The sequence below is a fragment of the Bubalus kerabau genome, chromosome 13 (genome assembly GCF_029407905.1).
Source record: "Bubalus kerabau isolate K-KA32 ecotype Philippines breed swamp buffalo chromosome 13, PCC_UOA_SB_1v2, whole genome shotgun sequence".
NCBI lineage: Eukaryota > Metazoa > Chordata > Mammalia > Artiodactyla > Bovidae > Bubalus > Bubalus kerabau.
The window spans coordinates 11005331-11023233 of NC_073636.1; the positions used below are offsets into that span (position 1 = coordinate 11005331).

General features: G+C 42.1%; 1 protein-coding gene across 1 annotated transcript; it reads left to right on the forward strand.

Annotated features, from left to right (window-relative positions):
• The first annotated feature begins 9122 nt into the window (after positions 1 to 9122).
• OTOR (otoraplin) lies at positions 9123 to 12071 on the forward strand. The gene is made up of 4 exons (XM_055545385.1): positions 9123 to 9237; positions 9603 to 9742; positions 10627 to 10737; positions 11598 to 12071. Exons 1-4 carry the CDS (start codon positions 9123 to 9125, stop codon positions 11619 to 11621), a joined length of 390 nt encoding a protein of 129 aa, XP_055401360.1. The 3' UTR covers positions 11622 to 12071.
• Positions 12072 to 17903: the final 5832 nt, after the last annotated feature.

Here is a 17903-nt window from a genome sequence, read left to right on the forward strand (position 1 = left end):
CTAATCTTGCTGCCTCATTGTGCTGCTTAAACACCAATACTTGGGTATTTCCAAAGTTCATTTTCTATAGTGTTTGATTTCTGCTTAAGGCTATCAGTTTAATCCCCTGCTAGCAAAACCATGGGTGTCTTTTAGAAGTAGACACTTTTTTATGTATAGCGCATGGTAAAGTGACATTATCGATCACTTTTTGTGTTCCTGTTTTAATATTTTCTGAAACAAGACTTTTCCTTATCACTTAGTTTTTTTTATGTATTTGTGAAATATATTTATGTTAAAATTGGAGCCTATTATACAGAGTGAAGTAAGCCAGAAAGAAAAACACCAATACAATATACTAACGCATATATATGGCATTTAGAAAGATGGTAACAATAACCCTGTATATGAGACAGCAAAAGAGACACCGATGTATAGAACAGTCTTTTGGACTCGGGGAGAGGGAGAGGGTGAGATGATTTGGGAGAATGGCATTGAAACGTATAATATATATGAAACGAGTTGCCAGTCCAGGTTTGATGCAGGATTCTGGATGCTTGGGGCTGATGCACTGGGACCACCCAGAGGGATGGTATGGGGAGGGAGGAGGGAGGAGGGTTCAGGATGGGGAACACAGGTATACCTGTGGCGGATTCATGTTGATATATGGGAAAACCAATACAATATTGTAAAGTTAAAAAAAGACCGTTTTTAGGCTTATGTAGATTTTTACCACATGTATATGTAAGGAAAAAGCAAAATACTTTTTATTCCTTAAACTTCACCACTTGCAGAGTCTGACTGTTACGAATAACTTTTTAGTTGTCAAGTTCATGTACGTCCATAAAATATATTAACTGAGCCATTAGAAAAAAGACTGCTCTTGTATGTTCACAGCAGTCCCAGTGGCTAGTACGCTTTCTCACTGCTTGCTCTTGGTGACTGTACTTAGTCTCAGAGCACAGACTGGCCCTGCTCTGAGTGGCTGTTGAAGGGGAAGTTGGCCACAGTGGTTGGTGTCGGAGGGAGGGAGAGGGTGGATGGCAAAGGGGATTGTGTAGGCCACTTTAAGGGCATGCTTACACTCCGAAATGGGGAACTATTGGAGGATTTTGTAAACTGAGTTTCTTACAGTGATAGCATTCACCCGTTTTAGTATTTGGTGAGTTTTGGCAGTTTATACAGCTGTGCTAAGGTCATAAGATACAGAGCATTCCGTCACGCCTCAGAGAAAGGGCTCTCTTGTGTTCCTTTGCAGTGTCCCCATGCCAACCCTAGGCAACCACCCATCTGCTTTCTATCACTGCAACTGTGCCCTGTCTAGAATGCTCCTATTTAATTTTTTGGCCTCATTGGGCAGCATGTGGGATCCTAGTTGCCTTACCAAGGATTGAACCCCACCGCCTGCAGTGGAAGTGTGAAGTCTTAACCCCTGAACCACCAGGGAAGTTTGTAGAATGCTTTTTTGTTGTTGTCATTATTGCTATTTTTATTTTTAGTTGTGCTGGATCTTTGTTGCCACACAGGCTTTCTCTGGCTGTGGCAAGCAGGGGCTCCGCTTCATCAGACTTCCACTGTGGTGGCTTCTCTTGCTGTGGAGTACAGGCTGTAGGCACATGGGCTTAGATGCTCCTCTGCATGTGGAATCCTCCCAGACCAGGGATCAAACCTGCACCCCCGAATTAGCAGGTGGATTCCCATCTACTGCATCTCCAAGGGAGTCCCCTAGAATGCTTTTGAGGTGTATCTCTATTGCATGGGTCAGCAGTTTGTTCTGCAAGTGGATGGGCATTTTGAGTTCTTTCTGGTTTGGGACCATTGTGAATAAAGTGACTCTGAACATTCACATGCAAGTCTGTGTGGGACGTAGGTTCTGTGAGAAGAGTTCAAACAGAGAAGTGACATCTGATTGCTTTTGAAAGCTGTTTATTTTGGGAAAAAATCCAATTTATATGAAAGTAGCTGAAAAAGTACATAGAACTCCCATAAATGTTTTTGAGCTGTCAAGGAGGGGAAATTTCCCCGCCACCCCTCCTGAATTCTTCTGGCTGGACTAATAATGAAAGTGACACAAAACAGATTAACAGAAAATACAAATGTTAATTCATGTGCACAGAGGTCCCATGAAAATGAGAACCTAAATAGTGGCCAAAGCAAACTTTTTTACTTTTTCAAAATTTTTTTTATAAATTACAGTATTTGTCTTAAATTAGTGGCAAATGCTAAATTTAATTTTGGCAACTTTTAAGTCTGCTTTGGAAATAATTGTATTACTTTACAGATGATCCATAGGATTTTCTCTGCTTGGTTTTTCAACAAATTGTATATAATATTAATATAATATTACCTTTGTAACTTAAGCTATAAAAACAGTCGAAGCAGGCAACTTTTATACCTTTTAGAGAAAGAAACAATAGAGATGAATTGACAGAACAGAGAAACTTGGGTCTTGTGTGCTCAATTAGTGAGGAATCTAAGCAGTTTGTCCCTGGTAGTAAATTCAAGAAGTAATAAGGTTTATACAAGTTTCTTGACCCGAATTCCCTCTCTCTGGTGGAAAGGGTGTCTTACCCTTGGATGCAAGTGGTACACCTTTCTCATGAGAGATTTATTTTCTGCTTTCTGGGGGACAAAAATGAAGGTCAGAGTGTCACTCTTGCTGGTTGTGTTTTAAGTAACTTTAATTCAAACTAATCACTATGCCATTGTGGCTTACTTGGGGAGCCCTCCTGCACCCTAGCAGAACCATGGGAGAGTGTGTGGACCTAGTTGCTCATCACCCCTTAATCTTTCAGGATGTATTTTCTAAGTACAAGACCACTCTCTCACATAACTCTAAGATGACCAGCAACATCAAGAAATAGCATCCATCTGATTTATTGATGTCCCAATCATGACCCAAGAATCAAATCCAGGATCATGTGTTGAATGTAGTTGTCATGTCTCTTTAGTCTCCTGTCAGTTCCTCAGCCTGTCCTAAGCCTTTCAGGATCCTAATTTTATAGAGATATCACAACTCTATGTCTATGGATATATCGATTCAATTATATTAAAAAGTAATGAATTTGCAACAGTATCTCTGACTGCAACCCCATGGCACTGGGTTTATTCTTGCCTTCCCCATCTCCTTACTTGTAATCTATTTTTCTCCTCCAGGCCCATTAATCTTCCTATATTTATTAGCTATATTTTGAAGATGATTCAATCAAACTAGGATCTTCTGACTGTTCTTACCTTACTCATCTGTGGGAGCTGTACAGAATGTCTGAAGAGAGCAGATGTTGTCACCATTAAATATAGTGGTTTTCAATTTGAATTTAACTTTCAACTTTGGCTACATATTAGAATCATCTGGAAGATATTTGCAAATACTCAGACCTTACCTACAACAGGATTTCCCAGGTGGCTCAGCAGTAAAGAATCCGCCTGCCAATATAGGAGGTTCGGGTTCAACCCTGGGTTGGGGAAGATCTAGATAGAGAAGGAGGTGGCAACCCACTCCAGTTATTCTTGCCTGGGAAATCCCATGGACAGAGGAGCCTGGTGGGCAACAGTCCATGGAGTCCCAAAAGAGTCAGACATGACTTAACAACAACAATAACCTACAACTACATCAACTAAATCCCAATCTTCAGGAGTGAAACCCAGTCGTCAATGCTTCTCAAGCTCAGTGTGTAATTCTAACGTGAGTCAAAGTTAAGAATTAACAAAGCAGATTTCTACCTTTATGAAGTAGGTTACATGATTAGATTTAAATGCAGGCTACTGATAAATAGAAGATAGTGTCAAAACAGAAACTATTGTGAGAGGCTCACATCTGTATTTTTTTAAATTGGAGGATAATTGCTTTACAATGTCATGTTGGAACACATGAAAAGATGCTCAACATCACTCATTAACAGAGAAATGCAAATCAAAACCACAATGAGGTGCCATTTCATGCCAGTTAGAATGGCTGCTATCCAAAAGTCTACAAGCAATAAATGCTGGAGAGGATGTGGAGAAAAGGAAACCCTCTTACACTGTTGGTGGGAATCCAAACTAGTACAGCCACTATGGAGAACGGTGTGGAGATTCCTTAAAAAACTACAAGTAAATTGCCATATGACCCAGCAATCCCACTGCTGGGCATACACACCAAGGAAACCAGAATTGAAAGAGACACGTGTACCCCAATATTCATCACAGCACTGTTTATAATAGCCAAGACATGGAAGCAACCTAGATGTCCATTAGCAGATGAATGGATAAGAAAGCTGTGGTACATATACACAATGGAATATTACTCAGCCATTAAAAAAAATACATTTGAATCAGTTCTAATGAAGTGGATAAAACTGGAACCTATTATACAGAGTGAAGTAAGCCAGAAAGAAAAACACCAATATAGTATACTAATGCATATATATGGAATTTAGAAAAATGGTAACAATAACCCTGTATGCAAGACAGCAAAAGAGACACAGATGTATAGAGCAGTCTTTTGGGCTCTGTGAGAGAAGGCAAGGGTGGGATGGTTTGGGAGAATGGCATTGAAACATGTATATTATCATATGTGAAACGAATCGCCAGTCCAGGTTCGATGCATGATACAGGGTGCTCAGGGCTGGTGCACTGGGATGACCCAGAGGGATGGGATGGGGAGGGAAGTGGGAGGGGGGTTCAGGATGGGGAACATGTGTACACCCGTGGTGGATTCATGTCAATGTATGGCAAAACCACTATAATATTGTAAAGTAATTAGCCTCCAAAAAATAAATTAATTAATTAAAAAAAAAAACAATGTTGTGTTGGTTTTTCACCATACAACAACAAGAATCAGCCATAAGTATCCATGTACCCCCTCCTCTTGGACCTCCCCCCCGCCGCCCCCATCCCACCCATCTAGGTCGTCTCAGAGCCCCAGGCTGAGCTCCCAGTGCTATACTGTGGCTTCCTGTTAGCTGTCTACGTTACACATGGCGGTGTGTATATTTCAGTGCTGCTCTATAAGCTGGTCCCATCCCCTCCTCCCCCTGCTATCTCCATTTTAAACATAAAGGCTTGAGACTTCTCTGGTGATCCAGTGAGTCCACACTCCCAGTGCAGGGACCGTGGGCTTGGTCACTGGTCAGGGAACTAGGTTCCACATGCTGCAACTTGGAGTTTGCATGCACACATGCCGCAATGAAGATCAAATATCCTGCCTGCTGCAGCTAACACTGAACGCAGCCAAATTTGTAAAAAGGCTTAAAGTATTTTTAATCAGGTTTCTGTATGGACATGTTTTTCAAATTAAGTTTTATTAGAGTATGGTTGGTTTACAATGTTGTGTTAGTTTCTGCTGTACAGCAAAGTGAATCAGTGTTATGTATATCCACTCTTTTAGATTCTTTTCCCATATAGGTCATTACAGAGTATTGAGTTTCCTGTGCTATACAGTAGGTTCTTATTAAAGTATTTTCTGTTAGGGTATTTAATAGGCATTTTGTCTCTTGAAAATGAATCCAGCAAAGACGTAATAGTGAATGTGAAATCCTGGCTAAAAATCTGTGCCGTACTTGATTGCCCTCAAGCAGCACTTGGGAGAAGGCAATGGCACCCCACTCCAGTACTCTTGCCTGGAAAATCCCATAGATGGGGGAACCTGGTAGGCTGCAGTCCATGGGGTCGCTAAGAGTCAGACACGACTGAGTGACTTCACTTTCATTTTTCACTTTCATGCATTGGAGGAGGAAATGGCAACCCACTCCAGTGTTCTTGCCTAGAGAATCCCAGGGATGGCGGGGCCTGGTGGGCTGCCGTCTATGGACACGACTGAAGCGACTTAGCAGCAGCAGCAGCAGCAAGCAGCATTTCTCCAACTTTAATGTCCATACAGATCACTTCTATATCATGTAAAAAGTAGTTTGCAATTTAGCAGGTCTGGGGTAGGGTCTGAGAGACTTTATAAAATGATGCTAAAGTTGCTAGTCTGGGCACCATGTTTTGGTGGCAAGACCCCAGCATCTCTGCCCTGATCATTTAGTTAATGAGTCTCAATTTGAAGGGTGTAATGAAGCTCTCTTTGTGTGTGTGTGTGTGTGTGTGTGTGTGTGTGTTAAGTCTCTTCAGTGGTGTCCCACTCTTTACGGCCCTATGGCCTGCAGCCCGCCAGGCTCCTCTGCCCGTAGGATTCTCTAGGAAAGAATACTGGAGTAGGTTTCTTTGCCCTCCTCCAGGGGATCTTCCCAACTCAGGGATCAAAACTAGGTCTCCCACATCTCCTGCATTGAAGGCAGATTCTTCACCACTGAGCAACCAGGGAAGCCTGAGCCTCTCTTTAGGTCTGATAAAACCTAGGGACTTTCCCGGGGCGGGGGGGTGGAAAAGCATATACATGCATGTACACACCTGAGCATATAATTTTGGGGGATGATGCATGCTTTCAATGAATACCAGTTTATGAATACCAAGCATTTTTCTGGGTGCTAAAGGTAGAGCAATGGACAAGATGGAAAAGGTCCCCACCTTGTGGAGTTTTCACTGTGGCGTCGGGGGACAAATGGCCACCAAGAAAGTGAACAAGCCACGTCAGGCAGTGAGACATGTATCAGGACAGGGTCCCACGGTTTTGCGTGATGGACAGATTGGGTTGGGGGAGTGCAAGACTGTCTCTGTTAAACTGGTCTGTCTGTCGAGCCATCTTGACCATCAGAGGCCTGAAGGCCAGTAACTGGAGGAAAAGACAATAATCCCAAAAGGCATGAAGTAGACATGAGCTTCAAAAAAAGACAGAGAGGCTGGTGTGGCAGGAACAGAGCCAGGGAAGGACAGTGACAGAAGATGATTCCGGAGGGCATGGGGAGGTGGGCAGATCCTGCAGGGCCCTGAACATCACAGCAAAGAGGCTGCCTCCATCCCATCCCCTTGTCCAAGCCTATTTTTGCATCCTAAAGGAGCTACAGCCCCCACTTTTGAGAACCCCAGACTGAGAAGCTAATTTAGGAACTAAAGAAAAAAAAATGTCTTTGGGGGATTAAAGGTTCAGAGAGTCCATCTGAAAATCCAGAAGAAGGAGGGAAGGAAGCTCAGGACACAGTCCATCTCTGGACCACCAGCCCCACCCTACCCCCACCCCACCAGACCCTAAATGGTGTGCTACCAGGCACAATGGCTTGTAAGTTTGAATTCCTATTTGTGAGTAGACTTTTATAGAGAAGCTTCTAGTTTCCACCCCATCTCTTCCTGCTGCAGAACCCTAGGACATCGCAGGCCTGCTCAGGTGGCCCTCGGGAGGCTGGGGTCTCTCTTTTCTTAGTTCTTGGCCTTTGAACGGCCTACGATGGCTTCTGAGCCTCAGCTTAGTTGGCTTAGTTTTGACTGCTCAGGCGTGGCTTTTTTCAACGTTTCACTCTGCTTTGAGGGGGCCTGGCTGAGTTTGTGCAGTCATTTCAGAAAGTGCCTCTTACGTGGCAATTGTCTTTGAACTCGCCTGTGTCAAGGGCTGGCTGGAGACTGTTACAGTCTGTGAAACAGCTGCTGGATCAGGATTAAGAGGGTTTGATCGATGCTTTCATTTTCCCCGAGATCCTCTCAGGCCTCCAGATTATAGAAAGAAAAACCGCACTGGTATTCTGCTTTCAAAGATGATTTCTAGGAAAAAAAAAAAAAAAAGATGATTTCTAGGGAATTCCCTGGCGGTCTAGTGGTTAGAGATTCCAGGCTTTCACAGCTGAGGGTGCAGGTTTGATCTCTGATCGGGGAACTAAGATGGCACAAACTTTATGGTGCAGCCAAAAAAAAAAAAAAAAACCTGGAAATAATGGGGGAGAGGGCACTTTAAGAGAGAGAAGTAGCCCCAAACACCCTCTGACAAGCAGCCAGCCAAGTGTGTCTTTCTCCCGACAGTAAACCCTAGGGCCCGGGTCTTTTTAAATTCACTCTGTCGCCAGTGCTTACAACAGTGCCTGGCACATAGCAGGCGCTCAGGAAGTAGTTGTTGAATAGATGGAGCCAGGTATTAGCGCTTCGGCTTTGATGACTTGTAGCGGTGCCCCTCTTCCCACAGGAAAGATGCCTGGAAGTAGGCCAGGCAGGGATGGGGGTTCAAGGAGAAACACAAACCTCCAGCTTTACTCCCTTCTCTATTAGCCATGCACATTGGAGACTGAATTTCAAAGATCTCCAAGATAGGAGGCAGAAAAAAGCCAGTTCCATTTTCCCAAACCACCTACCCCATCTCCCCACATTACTAAGGTCTTAAACATGTTACAATCCATGTCTGACCCGATACACATGACTCCTAAGGAGCCCATCATGAATGATTTGTCAATGTAAGCATCCTCTACTTATCTATTATATAAATCCAGATGTTATTAGATGTTTAAACAAAATTATTTGTATTAAGGATATAGATATCACATTTTCAACAGTTTTCTATGGTTAGTACATCTTCTCATACATTGAAAGCATTTGATGTTTGAACTAAAAACATTTTTAAAATGATTTAAAAGTCTCATAGTTCTTTCAACAGTGTCTTCCTGATGCAATAAACCACAGCAAAAGTGACTCTAACAAGGGTGGAGGATTGTCATACTGAGTAAAGTATGTCAGACAGAGAAAGAGAAATATTGTATGACATCACTTATATGAAGGATCTAAAAAGAAATTATACAAATGAGCTTATTTACAAAACAGATATAGGTCTACGGACTTCGAGAATGAATTCAAAATGGATAACCAACAAGGACATACTGTATAGCACAGGGAAGTCTGCTCAATGTTATGTGGCAGGGTGGATGGGAGAGGAGTCTGGGGGAGTCAGGATACACGTATGTGTATAACTGAGTCCCTTTGTTGTCCACCTGAAGCTATCACAACATTGTTAATCGGCTATACTTCACTATAAAATAAAAAGTGTTTTTAAAATAGTGGACTATTCTGGATAGCATTTGTATGTAAAAAAAAAAAAGACACAGCGTTTGAGTCTCTTTAGAAAATCCAATGCTGAGCAATCCCTAGAGTCCCGTCACTGCTGTGAAGGCCGAGGCACGGGTAGCTACCTCCCCACTGGCTGCAGGGGACTCGCCCAGATGTCTGGCTTTCACATAAAAGACAGGAAGCACTGAAGTCAGTCTCCACTTCCACTCAAAGGGCTAAAGCAAAAACAGCAAAAGAGGAAGATGGCAAGACTGTTGTTACTTTTCCTCCCAGGTCTTGTGGCCATATGTGCCGTGCATGGAATATTTATGGACAGACTTGGTTCCAAGAAGCTGTGTGCAGATGATGAATGTGTCTGTAAGGACTTTTTTATGCCTTTTATTACCTTTCTATTATATAATTGAAAAAAAAAATCCACTAATAGCGTAGAATCTAATTGTATTTGGAAGTGAATCTTCTCTAATGTGCATGCGATTAGCGTCATTTCTCCCGGTCTGTGCCTTTTGTGTCTCAGCATGAAGAATTCACTTGGCTAAGATTCTGTTGGATGCTGTTTTAATAACCTTAGTTATCTTCTGGAATTGAATGTGAGCTATAAACCAGGAGGTGTTAGTCACTGTGATTTCCTAGTCTTCTGATATGCTCTGTGGTTTTTCCTGTTATAAAACCCAGGCGTCAATGCTTTCTTCTTCAAGATACTATTTCATGGTTTTTCCTTCTAGATACTATTTCTCTGGCGAGAGCTCAAGAAGATTACAATGCTCCAGACTGTAGATTCATTAACGTTAAAAAGGGGCAGTGGATCTATGTTTACTCAAAGCTGGTAAAAGAAAATGAAGCTGGAGAATTCTGGGCTGGCAGCGTAAGACGAGATTATTTAAAATATCTTGACATATGTTGCCCTTAACTTTTCCTCTGTTACCTATCTTCGATGCCTTTTAATATTTAAAACTAGCTGTTAAGAACAATAGAGGAGCTGTGGCTATGCAAAACTTCATGTATATTTGCTTTTATTGCATTTTAAAGAAACAAGGAAAACTTCATCATAAAACCCAATATAGGTTTATCTGCTGTTTTGGCAAGAAAATCTAGTCCAACACATGGGGGCATGAACATCCCAAAGAGTTTGAACCTTATTCAAAAATAGTTGAGTGGATTTGCCAAGTAAAAGGCATGTGTGCTGGCAGTCAGGCTACATTTCAATATTTTTAAGGAAACTTTAGCACCCTCTTTCACTCCAAAGAATCTGCTTTCTTCAGTTAAAACACACATGGGTGGGCCCTGGGGAGGGATGAAGCTGAAGTGATTTACTGTCCCCCACTGCAACTCCAGCTCCAGAGATATATTCTCAAGTAATGGAGAATTAAATCTGAAATGCACTCAAGAATCTGTTCACTTGAATTTTAAAAAATGGGGAGAGTCCTTTAAAAGTTCTTTAAAATAACAGTGTCTATTTACTTAAAAACAAAACAAAAAAAGACACAGACTTCATTTATGGGTTCCAAAAAAGATTTCTGGGCAGCTCACAGATGGCACAATGCAATGCTAAAGTAGAGAGACCAGTAAGAGTGGGCCACAAAAGAATAGACACACAGTTTCTGTGGGTTGACTCAGTTGCTGGGAGTGAACTTGAGAAGCAAGACATTGGTAGTTATATGATTCTCATGGACAACAGAGAGGATGCCTGAGGGTTTCTAAAAGAGTATCACATCCGCTTTCCCCTCTGTTACATTTCTGGGCACTCAGGTCTATGGCAACCAGTCTGAGGATGAAATGGGAACCGTGGGTTATTTTCCCAGCAACTTGGTCCAGGAACAACATGTATACCAAGAAGCCACCAAGGAAGTTCCTACCACGGTAAGCGTCTCTGGGGCTGGAGAGAGGGGAGAGAAGGACTCAGAATGTAGACGTAGACAGGTGTAAAAAGATGCATCATGCAACTTACAAGCTGCATCAAGTAAAATCTCCCACTTCCAAGGGTGACATCTCTAGACAACGAGACTTGGGAGAGCATTTATACCTACTATCAATGTTGAAAGGTTAGTGAACTCTTTCTGTCACTAGAGAAAATGTTTTAGTTGTAAGTTATCCTGGAAATGACTCCACGTCACAAAGAAAGAAGCCAAAATAGTATTGACTGACTCTTACTGACAGGCTCACTTATCAACTAAACACTTGGTCTGAGAAAAATATCGGCAACTGTATTTATTATTTATTTAATAAAATCAAAACATTCTGGAAAAAATTTGAATGCCTGTTTTTGTGATAGAGAGACTCTACTTATGTATGAAAAAGAACTGTCCTTTTCCTAATGCCCTGGGGTCTTGTATAACCAGAACAGAAATAAAAGATCCTTTTTGAGTGACTGTGCAAGGTGGTTATTTTGAAATAATTCTTCTGGAGCTAATCACTGTGCAAAAAAACTTTAAAACATTGACAAACCTACACAAATGCAACTCATTTGTCATCATGTCTTAGCACTGAACTTGAATGTGTCAAAGAATCATAAATTAAAAGTGTATTTGAGAATTTTCATTTTAAGTAGTTTTTGAGTTAAAGTAAAACTTGAGTCATACTCTTGGGGTTCAAGCTTTACTTATTTTAACTCCAAATTTCCCTTTGATTATGTATGATTTTAAATAAAGAATGTACATCTGTTTTTTGGTCCTGCATGCTCAGCTCAGTCTTTTTTTGCTTTTTTTTTTTTTTTTCCCTAGGATATTGACTTTTTCTGCGAGTAAGAAGTTAGACAAATTCACCGATAGAAAGGAAACTTCAGAAATAAAGGAAAAAAACAAAACAACGAAAAAATACCTGTCCCTATTTTCTGACTTTTGTTTCAAGGGTTTGACTTGAGCCTGGAGATGGCAGATAAAGGGGAGAGGAGAGGAGAGGGTGAAGGAGGAAGAAGGAAAGGAAAATGGGAGGGGGAATGTTCTCCTGGTCTGGTCTTCCAGACTACATGGAACTGGATGACGTTTGCCTCAAATGGGTGAGTTGAAAGCAGAGAATTATTTTTTCAGCCTAGAGCCTTCTCTTACAAAGGGATCAAATAGAAGATGGTTCATTTATAGTTATGTCTAAATAGTAATTCTTCCCAGCTCTTTGGATCCTTGAATAAACTTAAGGTCATGATTCTTTTTTTTTGGACATGATGTCTTCTAGTCTCTCTGGCCAGCTGCAATATTATAATGTACCCCAATGGACATAATATTTGATGCCTTTGGGGTGTGAAGCTGCTGGAGGAGAAAAAGAACTGTTGGACTATGCTTCTAAATTTCTTTTAAAAAAATGTCTCACAAATTATTTCAGTTGAATAACTTTACCTTCTGAACAATAAATTTACCTCTCCCCAAATTTTAAATAATGTAAAATTTTAATTTCAATAAATTTTAATTTTAATAAAGTTTAAATAATTTTAAATTTAAATTAAACTTTTAAATTTTAAATTAGTTTAAGTGGTGGGGTACTTTATGAAATATTTGTAATATAATAATTTCCCCTTATTATGTGCTATTACTGGATATTATTCAAGCTTCAAATCAAAATATTAAAAAAAAGTCTGTGGGTTATTTTGTCCACTTCTATTTCAACTTTGAATATTCTCTTCCCTAAGTCAAGGGTAATATGCTAAGAGATCTGGTGAGGGGATTCAGGTTTGGTAATCCTGATGGACCCACAAGTTTTTTCCCAGTTAACTGGAAATCAGCTTTGATTGTGTGTTACTAATGTAATTCTTTTGATGTAGTCATGAGCTTTTGTTTGTTTGTTTACATGTAATTAAAATGCCTGTGCTATACTCAAAATTTTCACAATTTCCGAGTTTAAAATGTTTAAAAACACTTTCAGCTTGAGGAATAGAAAGTCTGGGAGGTGGGAGTTGGGAATGAGATTTGTTCCCATTTTCTGCGGTCTGATCATCCCACAAGCATAGAGAGGAGGATTTTTAGGACAAGTTGGAGACTTGGACCCCAGGGTCATTTTACAGCTGTGTCCACTGTGACTTTGGGTGAATATATTTTTGCCAAACTCTTATGGAGGTCAGTCAAATAAAATGGTATCCCCCAAGTAAAAGCCCCTTAAACCCAAACCTACCTTTTTTTTCTTTTTTTTTTTCTACTCACTTTATTCCTAAAATGTTTCAGGCAGCATCTAGATCTCTCAACACAATTTTAAGGTAAGAGGCATTTATCCAACCTCTGTTTCTATCTGCCTGTTACTTGCTGGCCTCCCCTGATTCCAGATACCCCATTACCTCTCAAGACACCCAGCACCTGCACTGTGCCGTCAGTCTACCCAGAACCCCCGTCTGCCCAGGCTCAGGCATCCAGCCTTACTCCTCAGGTACAGGGCTTCCAGCTGTAGGCTCCCTCCTGGCCCAAATCTGCTCCCACCCTCAGGACTGGTCTCATCCAGAAATTCAGAGCTCATTGACTGATTCAAATCTCCTGGGGGCTCATCTGCTGGAAAAGAAGGAAAACTCTTGCAGGAACTTTAAATACCATCTAGGCTCTGGGAAGGAGAAGGCAATGGCACCCCACTCCAGTACTCTTGCCTGGAAAATCCCATGGATGGAGGAGCCTGGTGGTCTGTAGTCCATGGGGTCGCTAAGAGTCGGATATGACTGAGAGGCTTCACTTTCACTTTTCACTTTCACGCATTGGAGAAGGAAATGGCAACCCACTCCAGTGTTCTTGCCTGGAGAATCCCAGGGACGGGGGAGCCTGGTAGGCTGCCATCTATGGGGTCACACAGAGTTGGATACGACAGAAGTGACTTAGCAGCAGCAGGCTCTGGGAAAGCAAAAAGTCATCCCTGGACCAGTAGGGGTAGGGCCTCACCTGGGAGCTGGTTAGAAAGTGGAGTCTCAGGGCCCACCGCAGACCTTCTGAATCAAAACCTGCATCTTAACAAGACCCTCAGGGATTCACGGACACGTCATAGGAAGGGAAAAACTTCCTTCTACCCTTCTCGACTCTGTGGCTGGACCTAAGAGTTAAAACTGTTGTAGGACAGGTAAATAGGAAAAAAGCATACACATTTAATTCATAAGATTTATGGAAGGATAAGGAAATAAGATGAGATTTGGACATGGGTAGCACAGACAAGTCGGTTCCACGAGCCCACTCAGGGAGAGGGAGACGGCCTAGGGCAGGGCAGTGGGTACCAGTGCAAGTGAGGGACTTCCCTGGTGGTCCAGTGGATAAGACTCCATGCTCCTAATGCAAGAGGCCCAGGTTTGAGCCCTGCTCAGGGAACTGAGCTCACATAAATCACATAGATCTCAACTAAAAAAGATTCCTCATGCCATAACTAAGACCCAGTGCAGCCAAATAAATTAAAAAAAAAACTTTTTTTTAATTGAAACTATAAAGTTAATTTTTTTCCAAAAAAGTGGGTACCACTTCAGGATGAGGCCAGTACAGAAAGCCCGTGAAGGTGAGAAGAGTCAGAGCATGGGGGGTGCTGGCAGGCAAAAACTTGAAATCTTTTTTTAAGGATGTGTGGAATGGGTGGCTCAGAAAAGCTGGGTGATGAAAGCAGAGCCCAGGGCACCCAGGAAGAGTGTGGGCTGCACAGCTTGGTGCTGCCATTTCCTAGCTGTGCATGTGCTTGAATAAGGTCCAAACCTTGAGGAACCTCCATTTTCTTGACTACAAAAGGGGTTACGGACAGTCTAGTGGCAATTACTGGCAGTCTGGTGGTTAAGACCCTATGTTTCCAAGGCAGGATCAATGAGTTCAATTGCTGGTTGGGGAACTAAGATCCCACATGCCATGTGGGGTGGCAAAAAATAAAAAATGCAGACTTAGAGAACAAACTTAACGGTTGCCGGTGGGGAAGGATGGGAGGAAGGGGTGGTTAAAGAGTTTGGGATCAACATGTAAACCCTGCTGAATTTAAAATGGAGGACCAACAAGGTCCTACTGTGCACAGGGGACTCTGCTCAATGTAATGTGGCAGCCTGGATGGGAGGGGAGGATAAGGAAGAATGGGTACGTGTATATGGATGGCTGAGTCCCTTTGCTGTCCACCTGAAACTATCACAACATTGTTAATTGGCTCTACTCGAATATAAAATAAAAAGGTTTAAAAAAATACAAAATAAATAATAAAAGGGATTAATGACAACTTTGTGGCTGAGTTGCGGCAAGGTTTAAATACACTGTGTGCACAGGGTCTGCATGGGGTAGGACCCCTAAGCAGCAGTCACCAACAGCTGACCCGAGAGGATTTCCGTGGATGATGCCCTTCACTCCTACCCTTGTGCTGTAACCTACCAGACGCTTCACTGATCAGACACTGCATTTCCCCATCAGACCATCTGGAACGTCTACAGCAAAGATATTTGGAACGCTTTCCAGATTGCATACTTTAAAGTACTTTTACTTTTTTTTTTAAATCACCTAAAATTGTCTGACAGTCCCAAGGTCATGGTGTGAAATATGTGTGTATAATTTTTTTTCAAGACTATTTTTTGTTTATTTAACTCTGCCATATGTACTTTTACATATATGTTCTTTTACATATTGCATGTATAATTTAGATTCGAGGTCCCAGTTCTGGTCACAGCCATTCATCAGCATCAGCATGTAAGGGTCACCACACCTTAGAAAGATCAACATGTATAATTTGCTCACCCATGAGACCTACAGTCAGATAGGTGTCAGCGTGTAAACTAATCATATTAGGGTTGTTTCATTTGTGTATCTGCATCCTAGCAGGGTGTAAACAGCGGCGTCTCTTGGGAAACCCGCCTCATGCGGGGAGGGTGCCCCACCAGAGCGTGGTCCCTTGGGCCCACAGCTTGAGGGCAGCTGCTGTATCTGCAGGGCCCTATGCTGTCCCTCTGCTCTCTGGAGGTAGGAAGTTCGAGTTCCTGGCCAGACATTATGACCCTCATTCTGTTGAAAGCCTTGTATAAGATCCAAAGCACACAAAAGCCCAGGGGCCACTGGGGAGAGAGAACTCCTTCTCGGATCACAACAGGGACCCACAGGGAGACTGAGGTACTGTGGTTTCCACTCACTTTCTAAAAAGGCACGCATGGGTCAGAATGCATACTAAGGAGGAGGTTATTCTGGATAGATTACTAGGATGCATAACGTTATATGTGATACATCTTTGTTACGGTAAATACAGTAAATATAAGCCATTTAAACAGGCTGCATTTGGCTGGTTCCTCGTGTTATGTCAAAGCCAGTGGAACTTCTGCAATGGAATCGTTGTAGATTTCGGACCCCTCGAGACTCTTCCTTATCATGTGGGACTCTGGCTCAGACTTCTGTTGTTTGTCACCAAGTTCATGTCATTTAAACTCTTGAGTCCCATTTTATTCATCTACACGTGGGAATAACAATGCCTTTGAAGATAACAATAACTAACTGTGGGGGTGATTAAGGGGATTAAATTAAATGAGATACTGTTTGTAAAATCACCCAGCACAGTGCACAGTACACAGTAGGCATGTAATAAATGTTAATAAAATTAACTTCAAAATGAGAGGCTTTTACACTCTTTTTGAGGGACTTCCCTGGTGGTCCAGGTGTTAAGAATCTGCCTTACAATGCAGGGGACATGGCTTCCATCCTTGGTCTGGGAGCTGAGATCCCACATGCTGAGGAGCAACTAAGCCTGTAGGCCAGAACTACTGAGGCCCTGCGCCACACTAGAGAGTCTGTGGGCCCCACGAAAGATCCTGCATGCTGCAACAAAGGTCCCACACGCTGCAACTAAGGCTGGACACAGCCAAATAAATACTTATTTTTTAAAAAAAAGCATAAAACATTTTGAAACCTTGGAAAAACTACAGATTTTTCTAAGTGAATCAAAAGTGTATCTTACGCACCTTTTATTTCCAGAACACTTCTGTCTTTCTCCATAGTTTTTTGGAAGTGGTTTGCGAGGCATTCTGCAAATACTTAGCATGAAGATGCAGACACACATATACACAAGCTCGACAAATGTTATATTTAACATCTGGGACGGCACCTCTTTCCTACCTTCATTACCGGGGAAATGTTTCTGGTGCTCTGTCAAAGAGATATTTAAAAACACCTGGGCACCAGGGAGATACTGTTCCTTTATAAGCCTCAATGCCCTCTTTCTTAGAGTTCTTCCTGCTCTCACCCTCCCGCATCCTCAAAGGATATTGCCAATGGCAGGAGGCCATCAGACTCTCCCTGGTGTCTGATGTCCCGCCAAGAGCAACTTCGCTTGATTTCAGCCGCTCCTTCTGAGTGCTCACAGTTGTGACATATCCTTGGGATGACTAATAAAGAAGTGGCTAGAGGTCTTTCAGAGTAAATCTCTTGCCGTCCTGCAGAAACTATTAAAGACTGACCTAATTAATGAACCCATAGATCTGTGAGGCACCTCATTTTCAGAGAACAGGCTTTAGAGTTCCCTTTCTTGGCTATTTCCCTGGAACAAACATTCAGCGAATGGCAAGAAAGGGCAATTTAAGGCCCCGCTTTGATTACCTGCTGAAAACACCATGAGCTCATCTCTCCCTGCCTTTGGGCAGCACATTCCTGCTGCAATAGCATTCCTTTTTGTTAAAAGTTGTATCTCTTGTTCAAGGGGCCGGTGGTTGGGCAAGCTGCTTTGCTCTCTGCAAACCTGTGAGAGGTAAATCAGAATCTCCATTAGATATTAAGAATAGAGACCCAGTTTTTCAATTCCCAGCGGTGAAGTCTTAAAACCCTTTCCCCACCAGTCCTAGCAATGGTTTTCTTTCTGACTTGTTATGTGAAACAGCAAAGTGAAACAGAGTAACTGATGTGATTGTCAGGATAATCAAGCCTCCAGTCAACTTCTACCAGAAAATCCAGATCATTAGGGTCCCCACCTCCTTCCCTGCCCTGATGGTTTTGGTAAAGACACAGTTGGTGCAAAAAATACTTGAGTCACAGTTGACTTCGTTCAATGTTCACAGTGTGGTTAAATTCAGCAGTGGTTTTTGCACAGTCAAGTTTTAGAAAATCCTAGCCTATTTCATATGCTTAGAAAAGAGGTAAATT